The sequence below is a fragment of the Capricornis sumatraensis genome, chromosome 2 (assembly GCF_032405125.1).
Source record: "Capricornis sumatraensis isolate serow.1 chromosome 2, serow.2, whole genome shotgun sequence".
In the NCBI taxonomy this organism is placed as follows: Eukaryota; Metazoa; Chordata; class Mammalia; order Artiodactyla; family Bovidae; genus Capricornis; species Capricornis sumatraensis.
In genome coordinates this window covers 200,228,563-200,252,476 of record NC_091070.1, presented here as the reverse complement: position 1 = coordinate 200,252,476, position 23,914 = coordinate 200,228,563, and the positions used below count along the sequence as shown (strand labels likewise).

Genomic DNA, 23,914 nt, shown 5'->3' with positions numbered 1-23,914 from the left:
CCATGTTTACCAGCTGACCACACCCAAGGTCTCTGGCCTCCTCCTGCCTCCACAGCCCCTGTCCACCTTCTTCTCTGAGGCCCTTCTGCTGAGTGTATGCATGGCTTCCGCCGCCTGGAGAGCCCTCATCCTGCAGGACCCTGCTTGGGCAGCCCCAGCTCTGAGGAGCCATTCCTGACGGCAGCTGGGTGGTCACGGCACCATGTTGAGGTGCTGGCCGCCTGTCCCTATTCTCTGTCTCTTCTGTAGACTGTGAGCCCCTTGAGGGCAGGTTCAGGGACTGAGCACCACCAAATGGCTAGAGGGCACTTGGCGTGGGCTTCGGGACACAAGGACATTGCTCAGGGAGGTCTCAGAGCTGCACAACCATCTCGGATTGATCGCGGGCACCATGGGAGCTCTGTCTTTAACTGGAGGCTTTCCTGGTGGGGATAGAAGCCTGGGAAGACCAAGGTCATCTGACTGAGCTTCAGCTGAGAGAAGGCCCCGCCAGGAAGCTGGAGTGAGACCTCGGCAGGGCAGGTGTGAACTCAAAGGTGTGGAGAAAGGAGGGTTGACCACAGGACACTGAGGGGCCCCTGAGCCATGTTCCTGGCCCTCATTTGGGGAGGCCCCTGGGGGTGGGCATCTCCAGCCACAGCTGCAGCTGCCAGCATCCCCTGTGCCTCTCACCGGGATGAGGTCTGATTACTCTTCTAATTAGGCATCAAATGACAGCCCTGTCTCTATCACACGTCATTGATCTCCCACTGACTAGTTTTAGAGAGAGCCATCAAAATAATTGTCCATGAATATGTGTTCCTGAGACATCAAGCTTTGGGAATCCGAGCACCTCATACAACGCCCTGGGCCCCCATTAAGGGTTTTCATAGCTGGCTGGGCGAGGCCTGTCTGGCTCGTCTCCCGTTGTCAGGCTGAGGGTGATGCGTGCACGCCATCAGCAAGACAGCGCTCTGGTTCCACGTCTCTGAGGTGAGAACCTTGCACTGTGGGCTTCGCCTTGCTCATCTGGTGAATGGGGATGAGGATGGCAGGGGGGTCGGGGGAGCCTGTGCATTGCGATTTTCTGATTCCAGAACACTCTGATCTACAAAAACTGGAAACAAGTTCTAAATTAGAGATTTTCTTTGACAATGTAAATCCTTCCGGGCAGAGAGGCAGAGCAGAGACTGTGGAGGAGAGACACACAGAGCCATCCTTAGCGACAAGATCACGGAACCTCCCAGCTCCTCTCCAGAACAGGTGGGGGCACTGAGACACGGGGAGGTGGACGGACAGCCTGAGTCCACGATGGATTCTGGCATCCAGCTTCCCCGCTCAGTTGGGAAGGGGGCCAGCACATTTCTAAACTGTCTTCTCTGAGGTGGGATGAATTTAAAACCCCACCATCAGAGGGAGACATTGTGTTCATAAGAATCAGGCCAAGTCCTGGATGGTTCACTTGTGACAGGAGCGTCACTAAATGCCACTGGAAATTTGTGACCTCTCCTATTTATTCACAATGTTCATGGGGTTCTCAAGGCAAGAATGCTGAAATGGTTTGCCATTCCCTTCTCCAGGACTGATTACAGATGGAGAGATGGGAGACTTGCTAATTTTTTCCTGCAGCAATTTTGGCCGTACCAGCTCTGAAAAAGCAAATGTATGCTTGCAAGTTGTGATGCACTTGCTATCACAGGTAAATGCGATGGAAGCCCAAGGCTCTAGAGCCTGACCACCCCACATTTCCTCACCCCCAAGCTCAGAACCACTCCCGCCTCCTGAAGCCTGGATCCTCCAGGCCCCTGGATCCAGAGTGCTGCTGGGCCTTGGGTTACCACTGAATTCTGTCAGAAAATCTCTTTTTCTCATGGGGGGGGGGGCTAGGGTTGGAGGGGGCCTGTCTGTGCTCTTTCCTTCCCAGAAGCATGAAGTCCAAGAGTGGCATGGGGCGGGGAGGAAGGGTGGGTGAAAATACGTCAGTTTGGTTGAGTTCTGTTTATTTTCCTTGAGGGCTAAGGAACCTGGAAAGGAGTGTGATTAATTCACTGATCCCCTGGGGGATGGGCAGCTTTCCCCGACTGTTCAGAAGCTGAAGTCGGGGAAGCGGCTTCCAAGGCAACAGCTACCATGGCAACAAGTGCCAGCCGTGGGGGGGACCTTGCTTCTCACTTCTCCCCTCAGACCTCAGCAGCTGGAGCAGCTGGCATGGGACCAAGGCACTGCTGATCACTGAGCTGGATCTGGCGAGGGGCAGTCAGCCAGGAGGGAGGAGGGGCCCTCAGAGCCTAGGCAGGTGGACCCTCAGAGGGAGAAAGACTCCAGCATTGTCCCTGACCCCCCATGGAGCTCAGACAGGAGTGCTCAGTGTCCTTGAGGATCAGCACGGGCTGGGGGTGAGGACTGCCAGCCTGAGTCTGGGGCATTCCCACCTGCTCCTAAGGGCAGCCAGCACGAGAGCATAGAGCTGGAACACTGACTGCCACAGTGCCAGCTTCCAGAGCCTCACTTAGCATGTCTGCCTTGCCCCAGCACAGCCAGGCACAGGGCCTGGTCCCCAGAAAGGACAGACTTCCCAAGGTCACCAGTGAAGTGACAAAGGAAGGACTAGAACCCAGGGCCCCTGGCCCCCAACCTGGCTCTTCCCCTGGCATAACAGCTGCCTTTTGGGGACAGGGACCCTGGCTCAGAGGGACAGAGCAGAGTGTCAGCAGGAGAATCCCACAAACGGCCAGAGGTCAGCCCCATGTGGAAAGCCAAGACCCATCTCCACCCACACAAGAAGCTTTTCTCAACTTCATCACTGGGGTCCAGTTGAGTAATTCTGGCCCAGGAGACAGTAATAACTACAACTATCACAGCTAACAGGCTTCCCTGGTGGCTCAGAGGTAAAGAATCTGCCTGCCAATGCAGGAGGCGTGGGTTCAATCCCTGCATTGGGAAAATCCCCTGAAGGGAAATGGCAACCCACTCCAGTATTCCTGCCTGGGAAATCCATGGAGAGAGGAGCCTGGTGGGCTACAGTCCATGAGGCTGCAAAAGAGTTGAACACGACTTAGCAACTAAACAACAGCAATCACAGCTAATATTTACTGAGCACGTACTATGCGTGCCTGGAACTGCTCTAAATACATTTATTAATTTGTAACTTCACAACAGCACCATGAGATAAGCATTAGCTTCCTCAGTTTCTGGTTTAAGAAACTGAGACCCTTGGAGAATTAAGTAACTTGCCCAAGGCCAGTAAGTGAAACAGCTGGGCTCTGAACCCAGGCAGCACAGCTCTGGGCATCAGGTCTGTGGGGAAAATTCCACTTCTACCTTCCTAGCTCCACAGCTGTGGGCAAGCTGGTTTTCTTTTTTTCCTTGCTCTGCTTGGTTTTTCATGCTAAGCACCATAAAATAGCAGTAAGTGCATGATAATGCCAGCAAGACAGAAGCAGGCACAGTGGTTGGGAGAGCAGAGCCATGGGCAAGAGAGACCTTTCCAGGTGCACCCAGTGGGTAGGATGGGGGAATACTTGGTCCAGGAAGCTCCCGTAAGTGACACCCTGCTGGGCCAACCTGGAGGATTGACCAGGGTGGGGTTGGAGTCTAGAGACAAGACTCACACCCTGGTTCCCAGTCCCCAGGGACAGGGAGACAGGGTCAAAAGGCTCAGAGTCTGTAGGCCTGTTTATCCAGCCAATCCCACATTGGGTAGATGAAGGGATGCAAGGATGGCACACGTTCCTGCAAAGAAATGACCATCATCAGAAAGTACGTCCTCGTCACCAGGGGGTTCACAGTGCAGAACAGCTGGCAGCCTGGCCCATGACTCGCCCCACGACTCGCCCCACAGCCAAGAGCCGGGCACCCCGTCTTGGCTTTCCGCTCTCCCAGGGAGAAGAGCTAGCAGCAGAGCCCAGTCGACTGCCCTGACACTCGGACCTCCCTCTGCCACCTCCTTGGGAATTTTTTTTTGAAAATTTGTACCTTTAAATGTTAAAAAAATTTTTTTTAATTATTTCTTTGGCTGGGTCAGTTTTTCGTTGCATCATGCAGACCTCTTGTGGCACATGGACTCGCTGGCTGTGGCCCACGGTCAGGAGCACCTGGGCTCTGTAGTTGGGGCAGGTAGGCTTGGCTGCTCTTCAGCATGTGGGATCCTAGTTCCCCGACTAGGGATCAAATTCATATCCCCTGCATTGCAAGGCAGATTCTCAACCACTGGACCGCCAGACAAGTTCCTCCTTGGGAATTTCTAAAGGCCCTTCCCAAACAGCCCTCTGAGTCTGGTTCTGAGGATTACTAGGGCAACGGGCATGGAAGCCCTCTGCTCGACAAACATGTGGATGGAGATGCTTTTTCTTTGTTGCCAACTCTGGGAGGACAAACAGTCCTGGGCACACACTGGAGCCTCGAGGAAGGCTCAGTGCTGCTTTAGACAGAGGGGACTCTGCTCTGCTTGGGTGGGTGGGCTGGGCTGGGGACAGGGTGCACCCGTCGAAGAGCTCTTTGAGGTTAGCCTGTGTGAAGGCTGCTGACACAGCCTCTTCCACCTGATGGGAGATCCTAAAAGGCAGAGGCTGCTTCCTACTTCTCCCTGGGTCCTGGCACAGAGTAAGAGATTGACAGATGGTAGGTGAATTTCATTTCCTCACCTGAAAAAGAGAAGCAATGATCTCTCCTTCACCTTGTGTCATGGATCCAATGAAGTGCTGTATTTAGATGTCTTGACAAGAGGCACCCCACCCCCTCGGCTAGACTCAGCCCCTCTCCAGAAGGCCTGTCTCCTCTCCTCTTCAGGACTGCAGGGGAAGAAAAGGACCACCAGGAAGACACCAGAATTGAAAACAGTTTTATTAAAATAAGCGCAATGTGTCCTTGCACCGTATAAACATCTGACATATGCAAGTCGATTTTCTCGGGTGACTAAGCGGCTCAGCTATCTGATGCTGGATATGCCCCTGTGCTCACCAGCAGCGGATACCACATGGCTCCAACCCGGGGGGCCGGGCAGCCTCCAGACTGGCACCACATCAGGCACAGCACTCCACACTGCCCCAGACCTGCACTGCCTTCTGCAACAGGCCTGAGGGAGGAAGCAGCAGACACACTGGTCTCTAAGTCACTCATTATCTGAACAGCTTAAAACCAGTTAAGAGTAACAGAAATAGCTGATTAACATCTTCCAAATGCATGGACATTCAGGAGAGAAGTGTGAGCCCTAAGAGCTCTAGAAAGTCCATGGGCTCATAGGGGGGTTAAAAGTCTCATCTCTGCTGGAAGAGTGTGGTTAAAAACAAACAAACAAAAAATGCATCTTTAAAAACAAAATAATACTGACTTTAGCAGCAATCCCAAACAAGGAAGAGGATGATAAATGAGGGACACATTTTGGTCATGGCAAAGAAAGATTATGTGCTTCTCTGCGCCATCGACTGGAAGGCTGACCTGGCTTCCTGAATTGAGGGGATGGCTTCGCTTAGCCATGGGGGAGGACGTCTGGAGGACACAGGAAGGTGGAAGGACCGCCAGAGGGGGTGACAGTGTGGCGAGAGGGAAGAGCCTCTGTCAATGGGCGCTTCTCAAGGCTGGCTCCCTGAAGGCCACAGCCCCAGCCCTACAGCTGCCTGGCGGTGAGAGTGGGCTGAATCCTCCATCCAGGGGCACGTGAGCAGGTGGGCAGGAGCCCAGTAAAGAGACATCCCTGCCGCAGGCCATTATGCAAAGTGACAAGTGATTGCTTTCCTTTTCAACGACGACCGTCCCCCCCACCTTTGGAAAAAGCTTTTTCCTTGAGGACTCTGGGGACAGGAGGATGAGAGCCTTCGTGAAGGAAAAGGCCTGGATGGAGCTGCACAGCAGGTCTCTCACAGGTTTCCAGGGTGGCAGGGCCTGGACAGGCCTGGGACCCAGAGTAGGTCAGGGCACTGGCATTGTGGGTGTCGGGCTGGGCGGCGCGTCTCCGCTGCGACCTGCCTGGGCCAGCGCCCTCCGTCGGGCCAGGCGGGACTTGGAGGGAGGGGAGAGCTTCACAGAGCAGAGGCCCTCAGCCAGCGCCTCAGACTCCTGGGCCAGCTTGTTCTGCTCGTTCTCCTCGTGCTGAGACAGCTGGCGGTTAAGGGCGATGGCCTCGGCTGCGAAGAGCGTCAGGTCCATTGTGCTGCTATTCCTGCAGGGATGGGGAAGGGGAGCACGGAAGAGAGGGAGGCAGGGTTCAGTGGGGTCACCCGCCCCAGTTGCTGCAGTTCTGTGCTCCCACTGGACTTTTCCGAATCGGCACAGGTTGCTCTCCCCAAAGAGATTCTTGCATAGATTTAGAATCTGACTCACTGGGGCTAGAAAGGCTTTGAGCCTCAAGGACAGTCTCTGGACTTGAGTTAGGACTAATGCTCCCTTCTATCCAGAGCCCCCTCTTCTGAGCTCTCAGGGCTCTGCACACAGCTCCACCAGATGAAGGGCCATGGCACACGAAACTTACCCACATACATCCCTCTCTGTCAGGATAGGGGACTCCAAGAGCAGGGGCTGTGCCTTTACGTCTGAGTCCCAGAACCCAGCTCTGGGTTTGCTGAATCAGTATTCTAAGGTGGACCTGAGGTTTGGAGCCTCAAAGATTCTGGATGCAGCTCTACAGAGTCAGGGAGGAACCCAAGTTGGACTCAGATATTTGTGACTATAAACTGTAAGACTTCCCTGTTTATTCCGGGAAACTGCCCAGGAGGTTGGCTCCCAGAGTCTTTAGCCTTGGCTCTTGAGGAGTAGGGAGTGCTCACTGGGAACACGATCTGGTGTTAAAAGGCACCAGAGTCAAACAGGTCTGGTTCAAAGTCTCACTCCCCAGGCTACTGGGTGTATGTGTGTGTGCTCAGTCATGTCTGACTCTTTGCAGCCCTATGGACTGCACCCTTAAGTTAACTTCTATTCCTCAGTTTTCTCATCTATAAAATGAAGCAATAGGAACATTCCTCTTTTAAATTTATTGTAAAGCTTATGGGATTCAACACATGTAAAGCCCTTAGTACAAAACCTGATGGGTGGTATTTCTTATACAGTGGCTGTTGTTATTGTCTGTCTAGTAGTGTATATGACTGTTGGTCCCTCTGCCTTACAGGGCCCCGGATTTCCGCTACTTTTAACAACCCCCTGCAGTAGAAGGAAACCTTGGTGTGCTTTGTGCTGTAAATAGTGATTTCCAGTTACGATTCACGAGGATCCACAAAACAGGTTTTCCTTCTGCAAACAGCCTAGCGAGGGATCTTAAAGATGCTGGGGCAGGGGAAACCAGGTGGAAGAAGAGAGGAGAGGGAGCAGATTTACTGTAGAGGGAGACGGGAAGAGAAGCGGGAAGAGGGAGGCCAGACATCTGAGCTTAGAGATGGGCTCCACGTCCCCGACCTTGGCCCCAGCATGGCTGAGAGCTTGAAGGGAAAGTTAAAGCCAAATGAGGAAGGGAGTTGAGTGTGACAGGAGCATTTACCTCTGGAGGACTTGCGGCGTGGGGAGTCCCCTTTCTGGAGCTTGCTAGAACGGGAAGGACAAATGTGTGGGTAAGCGCTGCTCCCTCTTTCAAGAGCGGCCCCTACCCAAGCCAGCAGAGGGGACTTGCCCAGGCATGCCAGCAGTCAGACCTTCCAAGGAGACAGCAAGCAAGGTACAGCACCCAACCCAGCTGCCTCTGCATGGAGAGCCCTCTCTCTCCCTGGTGAAGTCCTAATCACCCTCTGAGACCCCAGCTCCAGGGTCATGTCCCTGTGAGACATTCCCCTTGTCCTGCTGACCCCCAACACCTGTCCCAAGCAGAGGTGGGTCCTTGCCCTGTGGTGGCCTGAGCACTTCAGATAAGCATTTGCCATCCTATCCTCATGTCCCCTTGGTTCCCTCTCCCCATCAGAACATGAAGACAGGACCCTGGTCTTGCTCCTCCCACTACTGCCAGAGCCTGTCACGTGGCAGATGCTCAGTATAGACAGCAGCTCTTGGGTGGCTGGGAATTAGCCACTTGGAGACCCATGGCTTGGATCCCTACTTGTAACTGGAGCTGGCAACCAGCCCCAGTGTCAAGGGCCTGGCAGACCAACAAGATAGTAAGACCACAGGAGGTCTGGCAGACCCCATGGAGGGGCAGGGTCTGCTATCATGATTAACTGAGGAGGATGCTAACAATGTTTTCGAGTGAAAACTTAGACTCTTCCTTGGGGAAAACAGCAGCATGTGCCTTTCAGGAAAGCTGCAGCCAGACCCCAGCACCAGGAGAAGAAGTTATGAGCCCCCAGTGCAGCCGCACAGCAAGCAGGGTGGCTAGGCCCTGCTTCTGCACACTCTCAGGTAGTGGCATTTCTGTGTAAGTGGCGGTGCTCCCAGCCAGGCTGCTCCCCGGGCTGTGTGCCTCTGCCAAGAGTGGGAGGCATGAGGCGAATCTCCCAGAGGCTTCTGTCCATTCCAGAGACACATGGGTCACCTAGGGGCTTAGTGTGTGGCCAAGGTTAGATCCAAGTCAGTGATATCTGTAAGGGGTCAGCATGGGGTGAGGTCAGAGGTCAGCTCAGTTCGCTATGCACAGGGGATAAAGCTGCCATCCGACTCCCCTCAGCTGAGGTCAGCCACCGGGATGTAAGAGCTTCCTCTTGGTTTTGCTGCAGGCCTGAAGAGGCGGATGCCCTCTCCCTGGGTAACTCACCCCCTGCACCCATGGGTGCTGCAGAACTTGGGCAGCGCTCAGTCTCTGCTTCGCATCTCGGACCAGGAGCTTGGAGATGAGGTCTTTGGCCCCATTGGAGATGTGAGCCCAGTCCTTGTCAGGAAACTCATACTTGCCTTTCTGGATGCTCTCAAACAGCTTGTTCTAGGTAAAGAAGATTCCTCCTGAGGCCACACCAGCCAGGGGATGGGCAGGGTGTACCTGTCATGGTCTGATCACATGGCTCCAATCGCCCTCAGCTACAGGTGCAGCTGGCCTGTGTATTTCCCAGACCAGGGCTCCTTCCCCAACCCCCCTGAATTGTCAAACTGCACAGAACACCCTTGGTGGGTGGGAAGGCTATACTACGTGGACGGCCAGGTGGGAGGCCAGTGAGGAATGAGCAGCTAGAGAATAACATCCAACTCCTTAGCCCTCCATCCAGGTGCCTGGGCTCATCTCCCCCATCAGCATCCTTATCCATCCTCCTCCTCCCTCAACATACGCAGCTGTTGCAGACCTCCTGTCTTCAATCGACTTGTTCCTTCTACTTGCGTTTTGTGCCTCTCCTCCCCTGGGACCAGACTCTGCCTCCAAGATTCACTCAGCTCAGGAGTGATCTTCTCTAACAACCTCCCCTGAACTCCTTCCTCAATGGCTGAGGGCCTGCTTAACTCCATCTCAGGCTCATCCATCTCCATCTCTCATCTCTGGTGGCTGCCCTTGGCCAGAGAGGGACAGGGCACAATCCACCCCTTTCCAGATCAGGCACAAGCACTGAGCCCTGTCCTGCTTGGCCTCCCACAACCACCTGACCCCACAGTGGGCCCTGGGCTCACCTGGCACACTGTGCAGACCTCTCCTCGGTCCCAGCCACAGTCGGCCCCACAGTGACCCACAAAGGGTGGGTAGCCACTCAGCATGATGTAGAGGACCACGCCCAGGCTCCACAGGTCACAGCGCTTGTCGTAAAAAGTGGCCTCGTCCGTGAAGACCTCCACCACCTCGGGGGCCATGTATTCTGCAGAGCCGCACTGTGGGGGCCAGACAAGGGGAAGGGGGAATGGCAGAGAAGAGACGGGCTCAATCCAGGGAGAGGACTATGGTGGGACTTGAGTGAGAGGATGGAGTTGCAGAGGAAGAAGCTGTCAGGAAAGTCAGCCAGAGCATGCTAGGTGCCACCAAGACACTTAGAAAAGCTGGGTCACTGGACATTTGACACCTGAGTCCTAGCATTATCCATGACCCACAGCCCAGTTGGTTCCAGGTGACCCCTCTGATCTTCTTAGGTCCTTCTGCAGTACGCATAGACCCTTGGTCAAGAACCTCCAGGCATCTCTCCCTGCACTGGGTCTCTGCACACAGTCACAGAGTGAGCAGGTACTTCCATGTTCCAGGAGCACAGCTCTCGGAGGACAGCCAATTCCATAAAGCAAGGATTTCTTAAAGTGAAGTCCTGCCAAACCTCCCTGCTAGCTTTGAGCATTCTATAAGAATTGGGAATTAAGACACCATCAAAGCTAGGAGAGCTCTTAGAACAAAGCCAATCTCCTCAGGTCTCCCATTTATGGAGGTGAAACCAAAGACTAGAATGGGATGGGGGTTTGTTCAAGCACATCAGTAGCAAACTAGGACAAGAAACCAGGATTCCTTCCTCCCATCCTGGCACAGAAAGCTGCTGATAAAAACAAAATAAATTCCTTTTACTCCCCTCTTCATTATTGCAGGCTCACTGGGAGACAACCCTCCTCCCAACTCCCAACATACAAAACTAATTTGGTGGGAAGATGGCAAGTGCAGAAAGGACATTTTCTTTGTTATTGGCAATTAGAGTTAATGACTTTGAAAACAGGGTACCTCAGTGTGGTAGAAGCTAATACAGAAACATCTCTAATAATGGTGCTTAGGATGAGACACGGGCATATTTAATCGCAAGTCTTAAAAAAACATTATTAGGAAAACTCACTTGTGAAGCATGCAGATCTCAAAAGAATTATATAATAATTAGAGTATAGCCAGTATGTACAAGAGATGCCTGAGGAAGAAATGGCTTCCAGCAGCCTATCTGGGGGGGAAATGGGAAGTGAGAGATGCAACAGGATAACTTGGCCAGGCTAACATGCAGAGAGCCTGGACCTCTCAGTTCTCATCACACCACAGAGACATTCCCCATCCTCACCACAAAGTGGACGTGCCCCATCTCTGAGGGGGCAGTGGGAGCTGTCCACACGCCCATGAGCGAAAGGGTGGGCCTGGGAGTAGTGCCTGTCACCTGGGACAGGGGTCAGGATTCAGCCAGGTCTCCTCATTAGCAGTGGACCCACCCCAACCTAAAAGCTCCAATGTCAGTTTCATCGAGTAGGGGAGGGGTGGGGGGCTGGGGGTGGTTATCGAGACAAGAAGTCAGGCTAAGCAACTCAGGTAGCAGTAGATATGCTTGGTTTCCCTTCCCCAGCCCTCAGTCTGTCTCCAGAGCTTTGGGGGCAGGAGCTCAGAAGGAGAGGGCACAGTGCCCGGCCATACATACTGGAGTAGTCAGCTCTGGTGTGGTTATGGGGGTGCAGGAGTTGTTCAGTTTCACCCCACTGCCCAAGTCAAAGTCACAGATCTTCACCGGGGACACCTGAAAAGGAGAGCAGGAGGCACAGTTACAGAGAGGAGCAACCGAAGGGCATGAGGAGACAGCGCGTGTGGGCACACAGTCACGCGGCCGCCACGCCGGAGCCCAGCTTTAGCTGGTGCTCATTTTCCCCTCCTTGAGTGAACTAGAAATCACCTGAGCATCTGTCCTAAGGTGTCCTCTTCCCCGTGCTCTTTCCTTATTTCCTGACTAGGGGAAAATGAGTGTACCACCTGGGGTCACTGTTGTGAACTTGCTAGAAGACAAGGAGCAAACTTATGGACTTCCTGCCAACAGTGCAGGCTGCAACTCAGAAGTTAAGAGAACTTAGTATGTATCCCCTAAGTATGAATGACCCCTTGTAGCTCATTCACTGCAGGGCAAAGGAGTTTTGCACAAAACCCTTGACCCCTTCAGGTTGCTTGGGGTGACTGACCAGGTTTTGCTTGCTTGGGGCTTTGTCGATTTAAGCACTGAAAGTTCTATGTTCCAGGAAATCCCTCAGGCTGGGAGGGCTGGTCATTCTGGGCAGCAGCAATGTAGCAGCCCAGCTTCCCCAGACTGGACACTGCACCTGAGACCACAAACAGCGCAGATCATCTCTGCAGCCACGTGGGAGGCCGCTGCGCACACACGTGGTGTGGGAATGGTCTGCGAGCTGGAAGCAGCACAGCAAGACAGTCAAAGTCCTCACTCACTGTTTGCCTGCTGCGCCTTCCTCCCTCCCTTCCGTGGCTCTCCCTTAGAGTCTACCTTTCCTCTTTTCCTTTTCACTTAGCTTCTCTCGTGGTTAAAATACTGGGTTGGCCACGAAGTTCATTTGGGTTAAATGAACTTCGTGGCCAACCCAATATATATAAATTATATATATATAAATTTTAACTATTTTTAAGTTTACAATTCAGTAGTCTTGCCTGGAGAATCCCAGGGACAGGGGAGCCTGGTGGGCTGCCATCTATGGGGTCGCACAGAGTCGGACATGACTGATGTGACTTAGCAGCAGCAGCAGCAGCAACATTAATTATACTCATACTGTTGTGCAGCCATTACCAGTGTCTTTCCAAAACCGTCACATCACTTCAAACTGAAACTCTGTACTTATTAAGCAATAACTTATTCCCCCTCTCTCCAGCCCTAGTAACATCTAACTTACTTTCTGTCTCTATGAATTTGCCTATTCCAGATATTTCATTAAATGGAATCATACAAAATTTGTCCTTTTGTGTCCAGATGGTTCATCCAAGTGGTAGCATGTGTCAGAATATCATTCCGTTTTATGGGTGAACAATATTCCAGTTGTATGGATATACCACATTTTGTTCACCCATTCATCTGTTGATGGGCACTTGGATGGTTTCCAGCTCTGGCTACTGTGATTAGTGCTGCTATGAACGCTGGTGTTCAAGTCTCTGTTTTCAACCCTTTTAGGTATATACACAGGTGTGAAATTGCTGAGTGTTACAGTAATGCTATGCTTAGCTTTTTGAGGAACTGCCAAACTTTTTCACAGTGGTTGTACCATTTTACACTCTCACCAGCAATGGGCAGGAGTTCCAATTTCCCTACGTCTTCATCAATATTAGGCAAGGCTTTATGGGGGTCCTTGCTGCAGCAAGGGGGAGCAAAAACAAACAAATTCCCTGGTTTACTCACCCCCAAGGGCATGGTGAGCTTGTTCCTTAATGGGGTGAAAGTAGGGGTGTGTCCAGGAGTCAGGCAGGAGAGGTTGCTTAACTGGTTTTGTTTACCCTTAGGTGGCATCTCATCAACACTTTTTATTTTCTGTTTTCTGTATTATAACCATCCTAGTAGATGGGAGGTGGTATCTCACTGTGGTTTTGATTTGCATTTCCCTGATGACTAAGGGTTAGAAGAAGCACAAGCTGGAATCAAGATTGCCGGGAGAAATATCAGTAACCTCAGATATGCGGATGACACCACCCTTATGTAAGAAAGTGAAGAGGAACTAAAAAGCCTCTTGATGAAAGTGAAAGAGGAGAGTGAAAAAGTTGGCTTAAAGCTCAACATTCAGAAAACGAAGATCATGGCATCTGGTCCCATCACTTCATGGGAAATAGATGGGGAAACAGTGGAAACAGTGTCAGACTTTATTTTTTGGGGCTCCAAAATCACTGCAGATGGTGACTGCAGCCATGAAATTAAAAGACGCTTACTCCTTGGAAGGAAAGTAATGACCAACCTAGATAGCATATTGAAAAGCAGAGATATTACTTTGCCAACAAAGGTCCACCTAGTCAAGGCCTCGGTTTTTCCAGTGGTCATGTATGGATGTGAGAGTTGGACTGTGAAGAAAGCTGAGCGCCGAAGAATTGATGCTTTTGACCTGTGGTGTTGGAAAAGACTCTTGAGAGTCCCTTGGACTGCAAGGAGATCCAACCAGTTCATCCTAAAGGACATCAGTCCTGGGTGTTCATTGGAAGGACTGATGCTAATGCTGAAACTCCAATACTTTGGCCACCTCATGCGAAGAGCTGACTCATTGGAGAAGACCCTGATGCTGGGAGGGATTGGGGGCAGGAGGAGAAGGGGACGACAGAGGATGAGATGGCTGGATGGCATCACTGACTCGATGGACATGAGTTTGAGTGAACTCCTGGAGTTGGTGATGGACAGGGAGGCCTGGCGTGCGGCAATTCATGGGGTTGCAAAGAGTCGGACACAACTGAGCGACTGAACTGAACTGATGACTAAGGATGTTGAACATCTTTTCTTACTGGCCATTTGTATACCTTCTTTGGAGAAATGTCTTTTCAAATTCTTTGCTCATTTTTTAATTACATTGTCTTTTTGATGTTGAGTTTTAGAAGTTATTTACATATTTTGGATATTAAATCCTTATCAGATATGTGATTTGTAAAATTTTCTCCCATTTGTGGGTTGCTTTTTCACTTTCTTGATGATGTCATTTGACACTTAGTCTCTTTTAATTTTCATGTTTCAACCATAAAAAGGGGCAACAAACCTGTATCATGAAGATCAAATGAAACAAAGGACAGGAAAGTACACTGTAAATCAGAGGTGCTATGACAGAGTGGTTCAGAGCAACAGTGGAGTCCGGGATCAGACTACCTTAGTTTTAATCTCTGAAAGCGTTAGTTGCTTAGTCATGTCTGATTCTTTGTGACCCCATGGACTATAGCCCACTAGGCTTCTCTGTTCATTGAATTTTTCAGGCAAGAATATTGGGGTGGGTTGCCATTCCCTTCTCCAAGTTTTAATTTCTGCTACTTATCAACTGAGTGACTTTGGGCAATTTCTTACTCTATCTAAACTTCAGTTTCCTCATCCTCATAAAATGAAAATAATAGTATCTACCTCATGAGATTTTATAAAAACTAAATGAAATAAGTGTAACTGCCTGGCACAACGTAAGTGCTCAAAAAATGTTAAATGTAATTATTAATATTAACCATAATGATAATCATGATAAATTATAGTTTTATGCCAGAGCTATGGACAGGAAGCCACAAGCTCTTATTTGAGTGAATATATTTCTATCTCCCACAAAAGCATTGCAGTAGCAGGCTGATTCACATGTTCCCTGACAGTCATTCCTTATTTATGAGCTCTCTCTGAATCCATACCAAGACATGTGTATCAGGCATATGTACATGTATACACACAGAGCTAGGAATGTGGGCCATCAAAATAACCCGTGCTTAAACTCTCCTAACAAAGAATCTGTCAAATTCACACATGCTTATGGAAATGCAAACACTTCCATTTACTAACAGCTTAAGATAAAGATTAAAATAGGGTGCATTTGGGGACTTCCTTGGTGGTCCAGTGGTTAAGAATCTGCCTGCAAATGAACATGGGTTCAATCCCTGGTCCAGAAACTAAGATCCCATATGCAGTGGGGCAACTAAGCCCATGCACAGCAAACTACCAAGCCCGTGAGCCACAACGAAGACCCAGCACAGCCGAAACAGGTAAATACATCCAATAGCTTAAAAAAATAGGTTGCATTGTTCAACACCAAGTATAAATGTCTTCTTCTTAATGGGTACCTTTGGAAATAAAAATGGAAGCAGAAACCCTTTTTAAGAACTTGCTTCCTAACTACAGCCTGTAGTGGTAGACGATAGCAGGCATACATTCTGTAGCATAAACATCATTCACAAGCAGAGATTTGCTTGATGTAAGATCGAATTGTTGTTTGACTCACATCTACTGCTCTAAATGTAGGTGCAGTGGACTAGAAAACAATCACTGTGTGCAGGTCTCATATATTTTACAAATTCTTAGGTTTACGACAATCTGCTCATAAAGAACACAGAAGGGCCTAGGACTAGCCCTGCCTGGGACGCAGAAACACTACACATTAGGACAAGACTAACAGTCAGTTCAACTGAGGCTGAGAGAGCTGCTGATGATATACACTGAAAGTAAGGATGGCTTCCCTGCGTCTGTGTCAACTGTGACACCCCAAATCAGGCCCCAGGTACCTTTTCTGGAGATTCACAAAGTATATTTTCTGGCTTCAGATCACGATGAGCAATGCCTGAAATGACAAAGAACAAAGAAATGGTTAACATACACACAATTATCAAACATTCCACACACAATTAATTTTCCCAAATGCTGTCGTTCGCAGATTAATTCCCAATTATGGTACACTAAAAAATCAACGAGCTACAGGAGGCAGAAGTAACCAGAGACACAAACAGAAAGCCCAGTTGATTCTGCAAGTTCTTCTGAAGCAGAAGCTTTAGAAGTCTAGCAGGGATAAGAAGGGCTAAATGAATCCCAGCCAGCCCACCTCTTAGCACTGCACTGCCAACTCAGAGTAAGCAGCCTAATACGAACCAGAGCAAAGAGCCCTCCAAACAGCCCTGCTTGGAACAGCAGTGAAGAAATAACTAGTGTCTTGTTTAAGAGCATCTCAGGGGGCTGGAACTACTTTACCTCATTTCTTCTTGTGTGGCCAACTTAAAAAAAAAAAAAAAGATTCCTTCAGTAGGACTCCCTGAATATTCAGAGGATTGAGAGTTAGTTAACAAATCTCCCAAAGCTTGTCTGACTCCCTTCTTACTTACTCTGCATGTATAAGGCAGTCCTATCAGAAGGTCAGCAAGGACTGCTTTGGCCCAAGGGTGCTGTTCTTAAGAACCTCCCCTGTATTTTGGGCTTCCCTGGTGGTTCAGTGGAAAGAATCCGCCTGCCAATGCAGCAGATGTGGGTTCAATCCCTGGATTGGGAAGATTCCCCCTGGAGAAGGAAACAACAACCCACTCCAGTATTCCTGCCTGAATAAGACCGTGGACAGAGCCTGGCGGGCTAGTCCATGGGGTCAAAAAGGAGTAGGACGTGACTTAGGGACTAAACAACAACAATCCCTGCATTTGGTTAGACCTCCTTGAAGGAGACTGCAGGTAGCAGCTTACACGAGGCATTAAAAGCTGCTGACTTGGCCAACAAGGCATCTGGGGGTAAACCATATTCTAACCAAAGACACTGACAAAGACTCATGGCCATGGTGTTCTAGTGGTGGACTCAGAAACCTCCCATTTTCCTCCTGCAGAGTGTATGGTGCAGAGATAGAAGAGCTGTAAAATAGAGTAAAAGTCCAACAGCTACTGCTTGGAAGTACTGGGAAGCAGCAGAGGATTCATGGAATAATGGAGAACAGCAGACTCTGCTTCACTATACCTCCCTTGCTGATCAACTTCACCGGCAGCCCTCTGGCTCATCGGCAGGAGGCAGAGGCCCAGCCCACCGGACGCTCTTCACTAGGGAGGAAGAACCTGAGCTCCAGCAGGCTAAGTAACTTCGTCAGTCACCTAATTGAATGAGAACCCAGAGCAACTCAGTCCAGGCTGCACAAATTGAGCCAGGCTGCAACTTGCTGCACTAAAAGTGAAAGATATTTTCCATTACAGCAAGTGCTCCCACAGAAGGATCACAAGCCACACATGGAGCCTTACTCTTCAAATAGATGCCTGTGGCCCCGTCATCCCCCGGTCTGAGAACTAAGAGTCAGGCCATAATAATGGGCCTGCCTCGGTGAGCACACCGGCCATCGAGCTGCTTCAGTTCATTTCCCAGAGGCTGAGCTGCACTGTGTCCAGTATTTAAAAGTATGGAACTTGTTTCAGGCTGACCCATTCTAGCCCAATTCATCTTTCAGGTGTGAAGTTATTTAGAAAACAGCCAAGTTCAGCTGCAAATCGTTTTTCATCCCCTCCAACTTCTAGTCACATGGGCAGTTGGCCATCTAGATGTTAACCAGCTCACTTCAGAACTCCTAAGACACCACCAGCCTCTGGTCCCTGTAGTGCATTCTGGTGAAAATAAATAAATAAATAAGAAATAAAACCACCTTTACCCCCCTCCAAGGTATGGATCTTGTAAAAAGTGTGACCCAGTTTTTGCAATCTACCGAGGCTGCTTGGAGAGCAGTTGTAAATCTCTGTCAGGCAGGTGTTACGTACATGCATCCCAGCTTTCAGAAACAGAACTACTGCTATTCATCATGCTGTGCAAAGTACAGATGCCCCCTTCCAGGAATTTTCATCCCATGTGCAAGTCAGGCCCCTAGTGTGGGCATGGAGCACTTTCCTCAGGCCCCGGAGGAAGTGAGGTGGATCGGTGAGCCTCCCCTCCTGCACACGCCTCACCAGCTGCACTGAATCCCTGGCACAAAGCAGGACGCAGGAGCATCATGCCTGCAAGTGGACCTAAGCACTCCTGGCCAATGTCACAGAAGTGAAAGGAGCAGAACTAAGCCTCAAAGTATGCGCTCCACCCCCACCCCAGAAGGCAGGATACTTTTCTTTAAGGGAATTAGTATAAGGAGGAAAAATGCTGCCTGCCTGGTGGGGGTGGAGGGTAGAGGAAATATTTTTGAAGAACTACTATGTGCCAGGCACTGTGCTCCACTGTTACATGTGTACAACATACACACAAGAGACATACAATCATGTAAGCGAATCGATATATAAAAGACCTAGGACAGTGCCTGGCACATAACAAGTGCTACGTAAGTGTTAGCTACTGTTGATAATGTCATTCTGATCTCTCTTAATTCTCACCACAGCTCTAGGAGGGAGCCACTGTTACTGGGAGAGCACAAAGCTGGTAAAAAAAAAAAGGTGAAGCCAGAATTCATTTTTGCCATGGTATTGCTGTTAGGCAAGTTTTCAAATGTATGTGATAGTAAACATATTTCCAGAAATGTGAAAACATATAATGTGCTAAAATATTTAATTGACTACAAAAGTTCTAGATAAGGAACCATACACTGAAGTATAATTCAAACAATAGTAGCCTGCTATTTACCATCACAATCAATGTTCAACAGATACCTCCAACTTACCATGTTAATAGAAAAATGCATTTCCCATTTATTGTGAACAAGATATAAAACTACACATATACTACCATGCCAATTTTGAAAAAAGAGATACGGGTTATATATTTTAAAACACTAGACTGAAAAATACCCAAATATTCATCCTAGAATCTAGGTTGTCTTACGCATGATTTTTGTATTCTTCATTAGTAAAGGAAAAGGTCATTCACATACACACACTCAGACATCCCTTGTTCAACATGAAATCTATTTTTTCCCCTCCTTGCTCTTTCTCCTGTATCCCTAGCCTGCTTAATAGCCCCACAACCAGCTGCCATCCCCATCAGAAGTGTAGGCGCCACCCTGGCCTGCCTCCCTCACCGTCGTGGGTGTGCCTGCTAGCTGCACCAGCTCCCAGCCTTCTACCTGGGCTGCCCCTCTCCCTTGGCCCTCAGAGGCAACCAGCCCAACCCACCCACTAAGGCCAAGGCCTGGCTCACCCTTGGTGTGCAGGAAGTCAAGGGCGGTGGCAACATCCCGTACCACTCGGCTGGCTTCTCGCTCATTGAAGTGCTTCTGCTTCTGGATGTGGGCCAGGATGGAGCCTGAAGAGCAGAGGGGGCAGAGAGGACTGTCTTTTCAGGCTCTAGTAAGAGTAGTACCTTCTCAGAGGCCAAGTTTTCAAAAGTTTCAAGTGGGGACACAGGCTTACTCATCACTGAATGTCCAGCACCAGTGTGGTATCTGGCACAGACCAGGTACCAGCACAAAATTGGACTGAACGGAACTGGACAGCTATCTTCTGCACCTGTTTATGATGAGTGCAGAAGGGCCGATGTGGGGCAGATCTGGCTTCTGAAATCGAAAAGAACTAAAAGTGACTCCACCTGGGGCTGGGGGCCTCTCTAGAGGAACTTTTCCTCCCTTGCATCTGAGCTCAGGTCCAAACAAGAGCACAGTCCTTCAGGTGGAAATGCCACACCTCTACTGGTTGTGTAAAGTCTAGAAAAAGGGAAAAAACTGCTTTCTTTCCTGAAATTTCCCATTTATTATTATTATTGTTGTTGCTGTTATTTTGTTGGCAATGGCTAATATTCATTGAGTAGTTGCTCTGTACCAAGCACTACGTGATATTTTAAAAATAGATTATCTTATCCTCACTGCAACTGGACATAATGTACAAAACAGAGTAACTCACTAACCTGAAGCCAAGAAAGGTTAAGCAACTTGTTCCAGACCATGTATCAGTAAATGGTGGCGTCATCAGGACTCGAGCCCAGTAAGTCTGGCCCCGGAGCCTGTGCAGACCTCTCCTCAGCAGGACTTGTGGTTTGACTGCTTCGGGGATAGAATCCCTGAGAAAACCAATCATTCTTTTTTACCCACTGAGTCTGGCCTCAGTAGAGCTGTGCTCTGAGTGATATGGCTATAGATGAACCTGGCTGCATCAAGCATCTCAGAACAGGTAATTCACAGTGCTAGTGTCGCTGGGTGAAGCAGGGCACACACAGGCATGAGCGTATGGCTTGGTTCCATGTGGTCTGTGCTCACCACTGGAAGCCAGAATTTCTGGCCTGAAGGTGCTGTCTCTGTGTCCTACAAATGGCACAAGTTTACTTATTATCTCTGGCTTTTGATGTGGGAAGAGGATGAAAGATCTTTCACTTGCCAGAGTAAACAATCAAAGGATCCCAATACACTGTGGAACATTCTGAGAAAACTGGCTCTAGGTTAAGTCTTGGGATTGCTCAAGTCTTGTTTCCAAATTTGTTAAAAGGGAAGGTGAAGAGTACATGTCTATAACAGCCCTCAGTACACCCAATTGTTTTAATAATATTAACAGCTGACATTTGTTAAACCTTTAGTGCCCACTGGGCACTGAGCTAAGCATTTCACATGAATTACTGCATTTAATCTTGACAGCGTTCCAAGGAGGTAGGAGCTCTCATTTCCCCTGTTTACAGATTACAGAGAGTACCATTTAGAAAGTTTAGATGACTTGCTCAAGGTCACATAGCTAATAAGAGACGGAGCTCCCTTAACCACCTAGCCCCTTCCCGTGTAGACCTCCACTCGGCTCCAGACATCCTCCTTAACCTTCACCTTGCAAATGTGACCTAGGGATGGGTGAGTGATAGGGAGGGAAGGGACTTCTCTATGTCAGAAAAGCAACTTAAATATATATTCCAGCAATCATGTGTGTGGGTAAAAGCAGTAGCAGTGGTGGTCGAGAATGGCATCTTTCCATCTGCAGGATGGCACTTCTCAGGCCTCCTTTCTATCCCGGTCTGTGTCCTAAACAATGTGTCCCTCCTCTCCTCTGGTGAGCCTTTTTGGACTTAGTAGTGTATGTAAAAGCTTCTGCCCCATAATTAATTCCATTAAATAGTGAAATGTCAAAACAATGGATTGATAAATTGATGATGAAATATATCTATATATGAGCCCTATTATAACGAGAAGGCATTTATAGAATGTACATACCAATGACATTCTAAGTCCTGCAAAATGCTAATTATCATCCTTCCCTCCGGCCTCCCTTCTCCCAAACCAAGGGCAGTTTTAAGTCCTTCATCCTTTTTATTAGCTTGACTCATTTTAGAAGTCTCTGGGATTCATGATGGATGATCACTACCCTGGGTCTTAATCAGAAGTCCGAACACACGCTCAACAGTAAGTACCTCCTTGCAATTTCTCAAAGACCAAGTAAAACCTTGTGTCGTCTTCAAAGAACTCAATCAGCTCCAAAATGTGCCTTAAATAGGGAAAAATAGGAGGAAAAAAAAAGGGAAAATGGTGTTATAGATTGACGCTCACTTTTAAATAGACAAAAAAAAAAACAAAAACAAAAACAGATGCTCTGTAATGGGCAGAAATCAACTTGAAATCAGAATGCTTATTAAAGACCCAGGTTTAAGAAGCAGCCAACGGTGTTAGCAAGATTCAGGTCACCTTATCTTTCCATAATGTTTAGTCTCTGGTGTTTTCACCAAGTCTGTGCTGTCAAACCCCAACCCTAAAACCCACTAGGTAGAGTTATAAAAAAAGTCCCGGTCACATTAAACTGAATAAAATCTGCAGCCGACTGGAAGCAATTGCGGCTAATAACACTGAATAGTAGGTGTGTGTCCTGGAGGCAAGCAGCAAATAATTACTTGCCCTCCCTCTTGCCCATAAATCACGGGGCAGTATTTACATTGCCTGGAGAAAATGGAAACATCTGTCAAATAGACTTGGGGCCTAACGTGGGCACCGCTAGACCCTAACTGCTAAGCGCTACTTAATGAAACGGCCGCGCTCCCCGCCACCATAGCACTTGTGGCCTTCCCCGGTGAGCACTCTCTGTCTGCCTGAGCATTACTGTGCTCTGCCAACAAGGTCGTCTTGTAACTCAGTAGGGAAGCCACCAGCCTGGATATCAGAGGTGTTGGGGGCTTTTTTTCTTTTAAAGAATGAAATAAACCAAGTAGAGTCTGTAATGCTGAACTCAAAAGCTGCAGGGCTGAAAATAAAAATCTGTCTCTCATAAAAAAATGCTGACCACTTTGGGACAGACATCGGGCTTTTACTAGCAAAAAGGCGTCCGAATAAGATGGCCAAAATGGCCTAATTTGAAAGAAGATTGTAGAGGCAGTGCCTGGAGTTAAATCAACAGCAGCCCCCTTCTTCCAGGCTTAATGACAAAGCCATCAATACCGGCCACTGGCTCCCTGCTGACCCTGCCATGACAGGAGAGAGCGGGAAGCGGAGTCTTAGAGGTGACCCTGATTTAAAGCCACAGTGGGAGAGCCACTCATTCGGAGCTGGTGGTGAGCAGAATAAGATGGGGCTAGAGAACACCTTGGCCCAGTTATCAAGCCAAGAGTGTTAAACAAGGTTTCAGGACCCTTAGTAGTAGCTGAAAGTCAAAGTTGCTCGGTCATGTCCAACTCTTTGCAACCCCATGGACTGTATAGTCCACGGAATTCTCTAGGCCAGAATACTGGAGTGGGTAATTTTTCCCTTTTCCAGGGGATCTTCCCAACCCAGGAATTGAACCCAGGTCTCCTGCATTGCAGGTGGATTCTCTACCAGCTAAACCACAAGGAAAGCCCAAGAATACTCGAGTGGGTAGCCTATCCCTTCTCCAGTGGATCTTCCCGACCCAGGTATTGAACGGGGGTCTCCTGCATTATAGGTGGATTCTTTACCAGCTGGGCTATGAGGGAAGCCCTAGTAGTAGCTGCACACATGTAAATATGCTAGAAAAAGAAAACAGCACAAATAGTCTTCACAGTTATTATCATCCTCATCTATTTACTAAAGCAGCTCCCTATAGATTTCTACTAGGCAACACTCAACCTACTTTCTACAGGTGCTTGCAAGAAATAAAACCTGTTTTTTTTTCCAAGCAGCCACTGATTCAGATTGCTTGCTCTTCTAATTTGCCTAAATTCCTGGTATGTATAGTACTTCAGCCTACACAGAAGACAAGCTTCTTTGCTGCTGCTGCTTCTCTCTCTCTCTTTCTCTTTTAAAAATTGTAAGATGGAAGGAGTTATATACAGTTGTGGGGGAAGGAGCAAGAGCTAACTGCTGGGGTTGGGAGATGGTGAGAAACAACTTCCTTTTCTGCAGCCAACCATCCCCCCCAGAGAAGCAGCAAGTCACCCAACACTATACTCACTTGTTTCCTTGACACTGATAGAGCGTCTCCACCTCCTGAAATACCCTGCTCCGACTGTGCCCTGCGTGTTTTTCGATGATCTGTGTGAAAAATAAAACCTGTCATATACACCTACCTGGTCAAAACACTCCCAACAGGTGCCCTCTGGCAGAGCACAAGGCCAAATTCAGCCCAAATTCAGCCCAAATCCAGTGTCAAGCACAAGTCTGGAATAGGCCATGGCGATGCAGGCACTGTGGTTCTGTCAGCAAAGCAACAGACTGGCCCCAGGACCTTCTAGCCCACCTGTTTGACTCTGGCCAAGTACATCGCCATCAAAGCCTGTGAGGGCACTACCCCAGCAGCCAGGGAGACTGAGGCAGCCAGCAAGACAAAGAACCAGCTCTCCCAAGCTCCTATTCTGAAGGCATCTCTCTCTGCCTTAAGGCTAAGAACTTACAAGCTCTACTGAAGGATCTCCTAGTGCTGGAGGAAGAGCAAGGGGATAAGGGATACAGTGAAGAGGAAATAAAGCTCCAACACCCAGCTCAGATGCCGCTTCTGCAATTCTTCTGAGAACTTACCCTTTGGCAGGCACTGTATGAAGTCATTTAGGTACATAATCTCAGTTAATCCTTACAACACAATCCCGAAAGAACAGGCAAAGGTAAAGCATTTTGCCCACAGCTC

General features: G+C 49.0%; 1 protein-coding gene across 1 annotated transcript in view; it reads right to left on the bottom strand.

Moving 5' to 3' along the window:
• Positions 1 to 4,850: 4,850 nt before the first annotated feature.
• MKNK1 (MAPK interacting serine/threonine kinase 1) overlaps positions 4,851 to 23,914 on the bottom strand; it is a 34,160-nt gene continuing 15,096 nt past the window's right edge. Inside the window, exons 5-13 of the mRNA XM_068963570.1 lie at positions 23,246 to 23,325; positions 21,261 to 21,334; positions 19,080 to 19,184; positions 15,734 to 15,789; positions 11,172 to 11,267; positions 9,484 to 9,678; positions 8,645 to 8,809; positions 7,445 to 7,488; positions 4,851 to 6,136 (exon numbers count right to left, since the gene is read on the bottom strand). Coding sequence (XP_068819671.1) covers positions 5,887 to 6,136; positions 7,445 to 7,488; positions 8,645 to 8,809; positions 9,484 to 9,678; positions 11,172 to 11,267; positions 15,734 to 15,789; positions 19,080 to 19,184; positions 21,261 to 21,334; positions 23,246 to 23,325 — 1,065 coding nt within the window. The 3' untranslated portion in view covers positions 4,851 to 5,886. The remainder of the gene's footprint in view (positions 6,137 to 7,444; positions 7,489 to 8,644; positions 8,810 to 9,483; positions 9,679 to 11,171; positions 11,268 to 15,733; positions 15,790 to 19,079; positions 19,185 to 21,260; positions 21,335 to 23,245; positions 23,326 to 23,914) is intronic.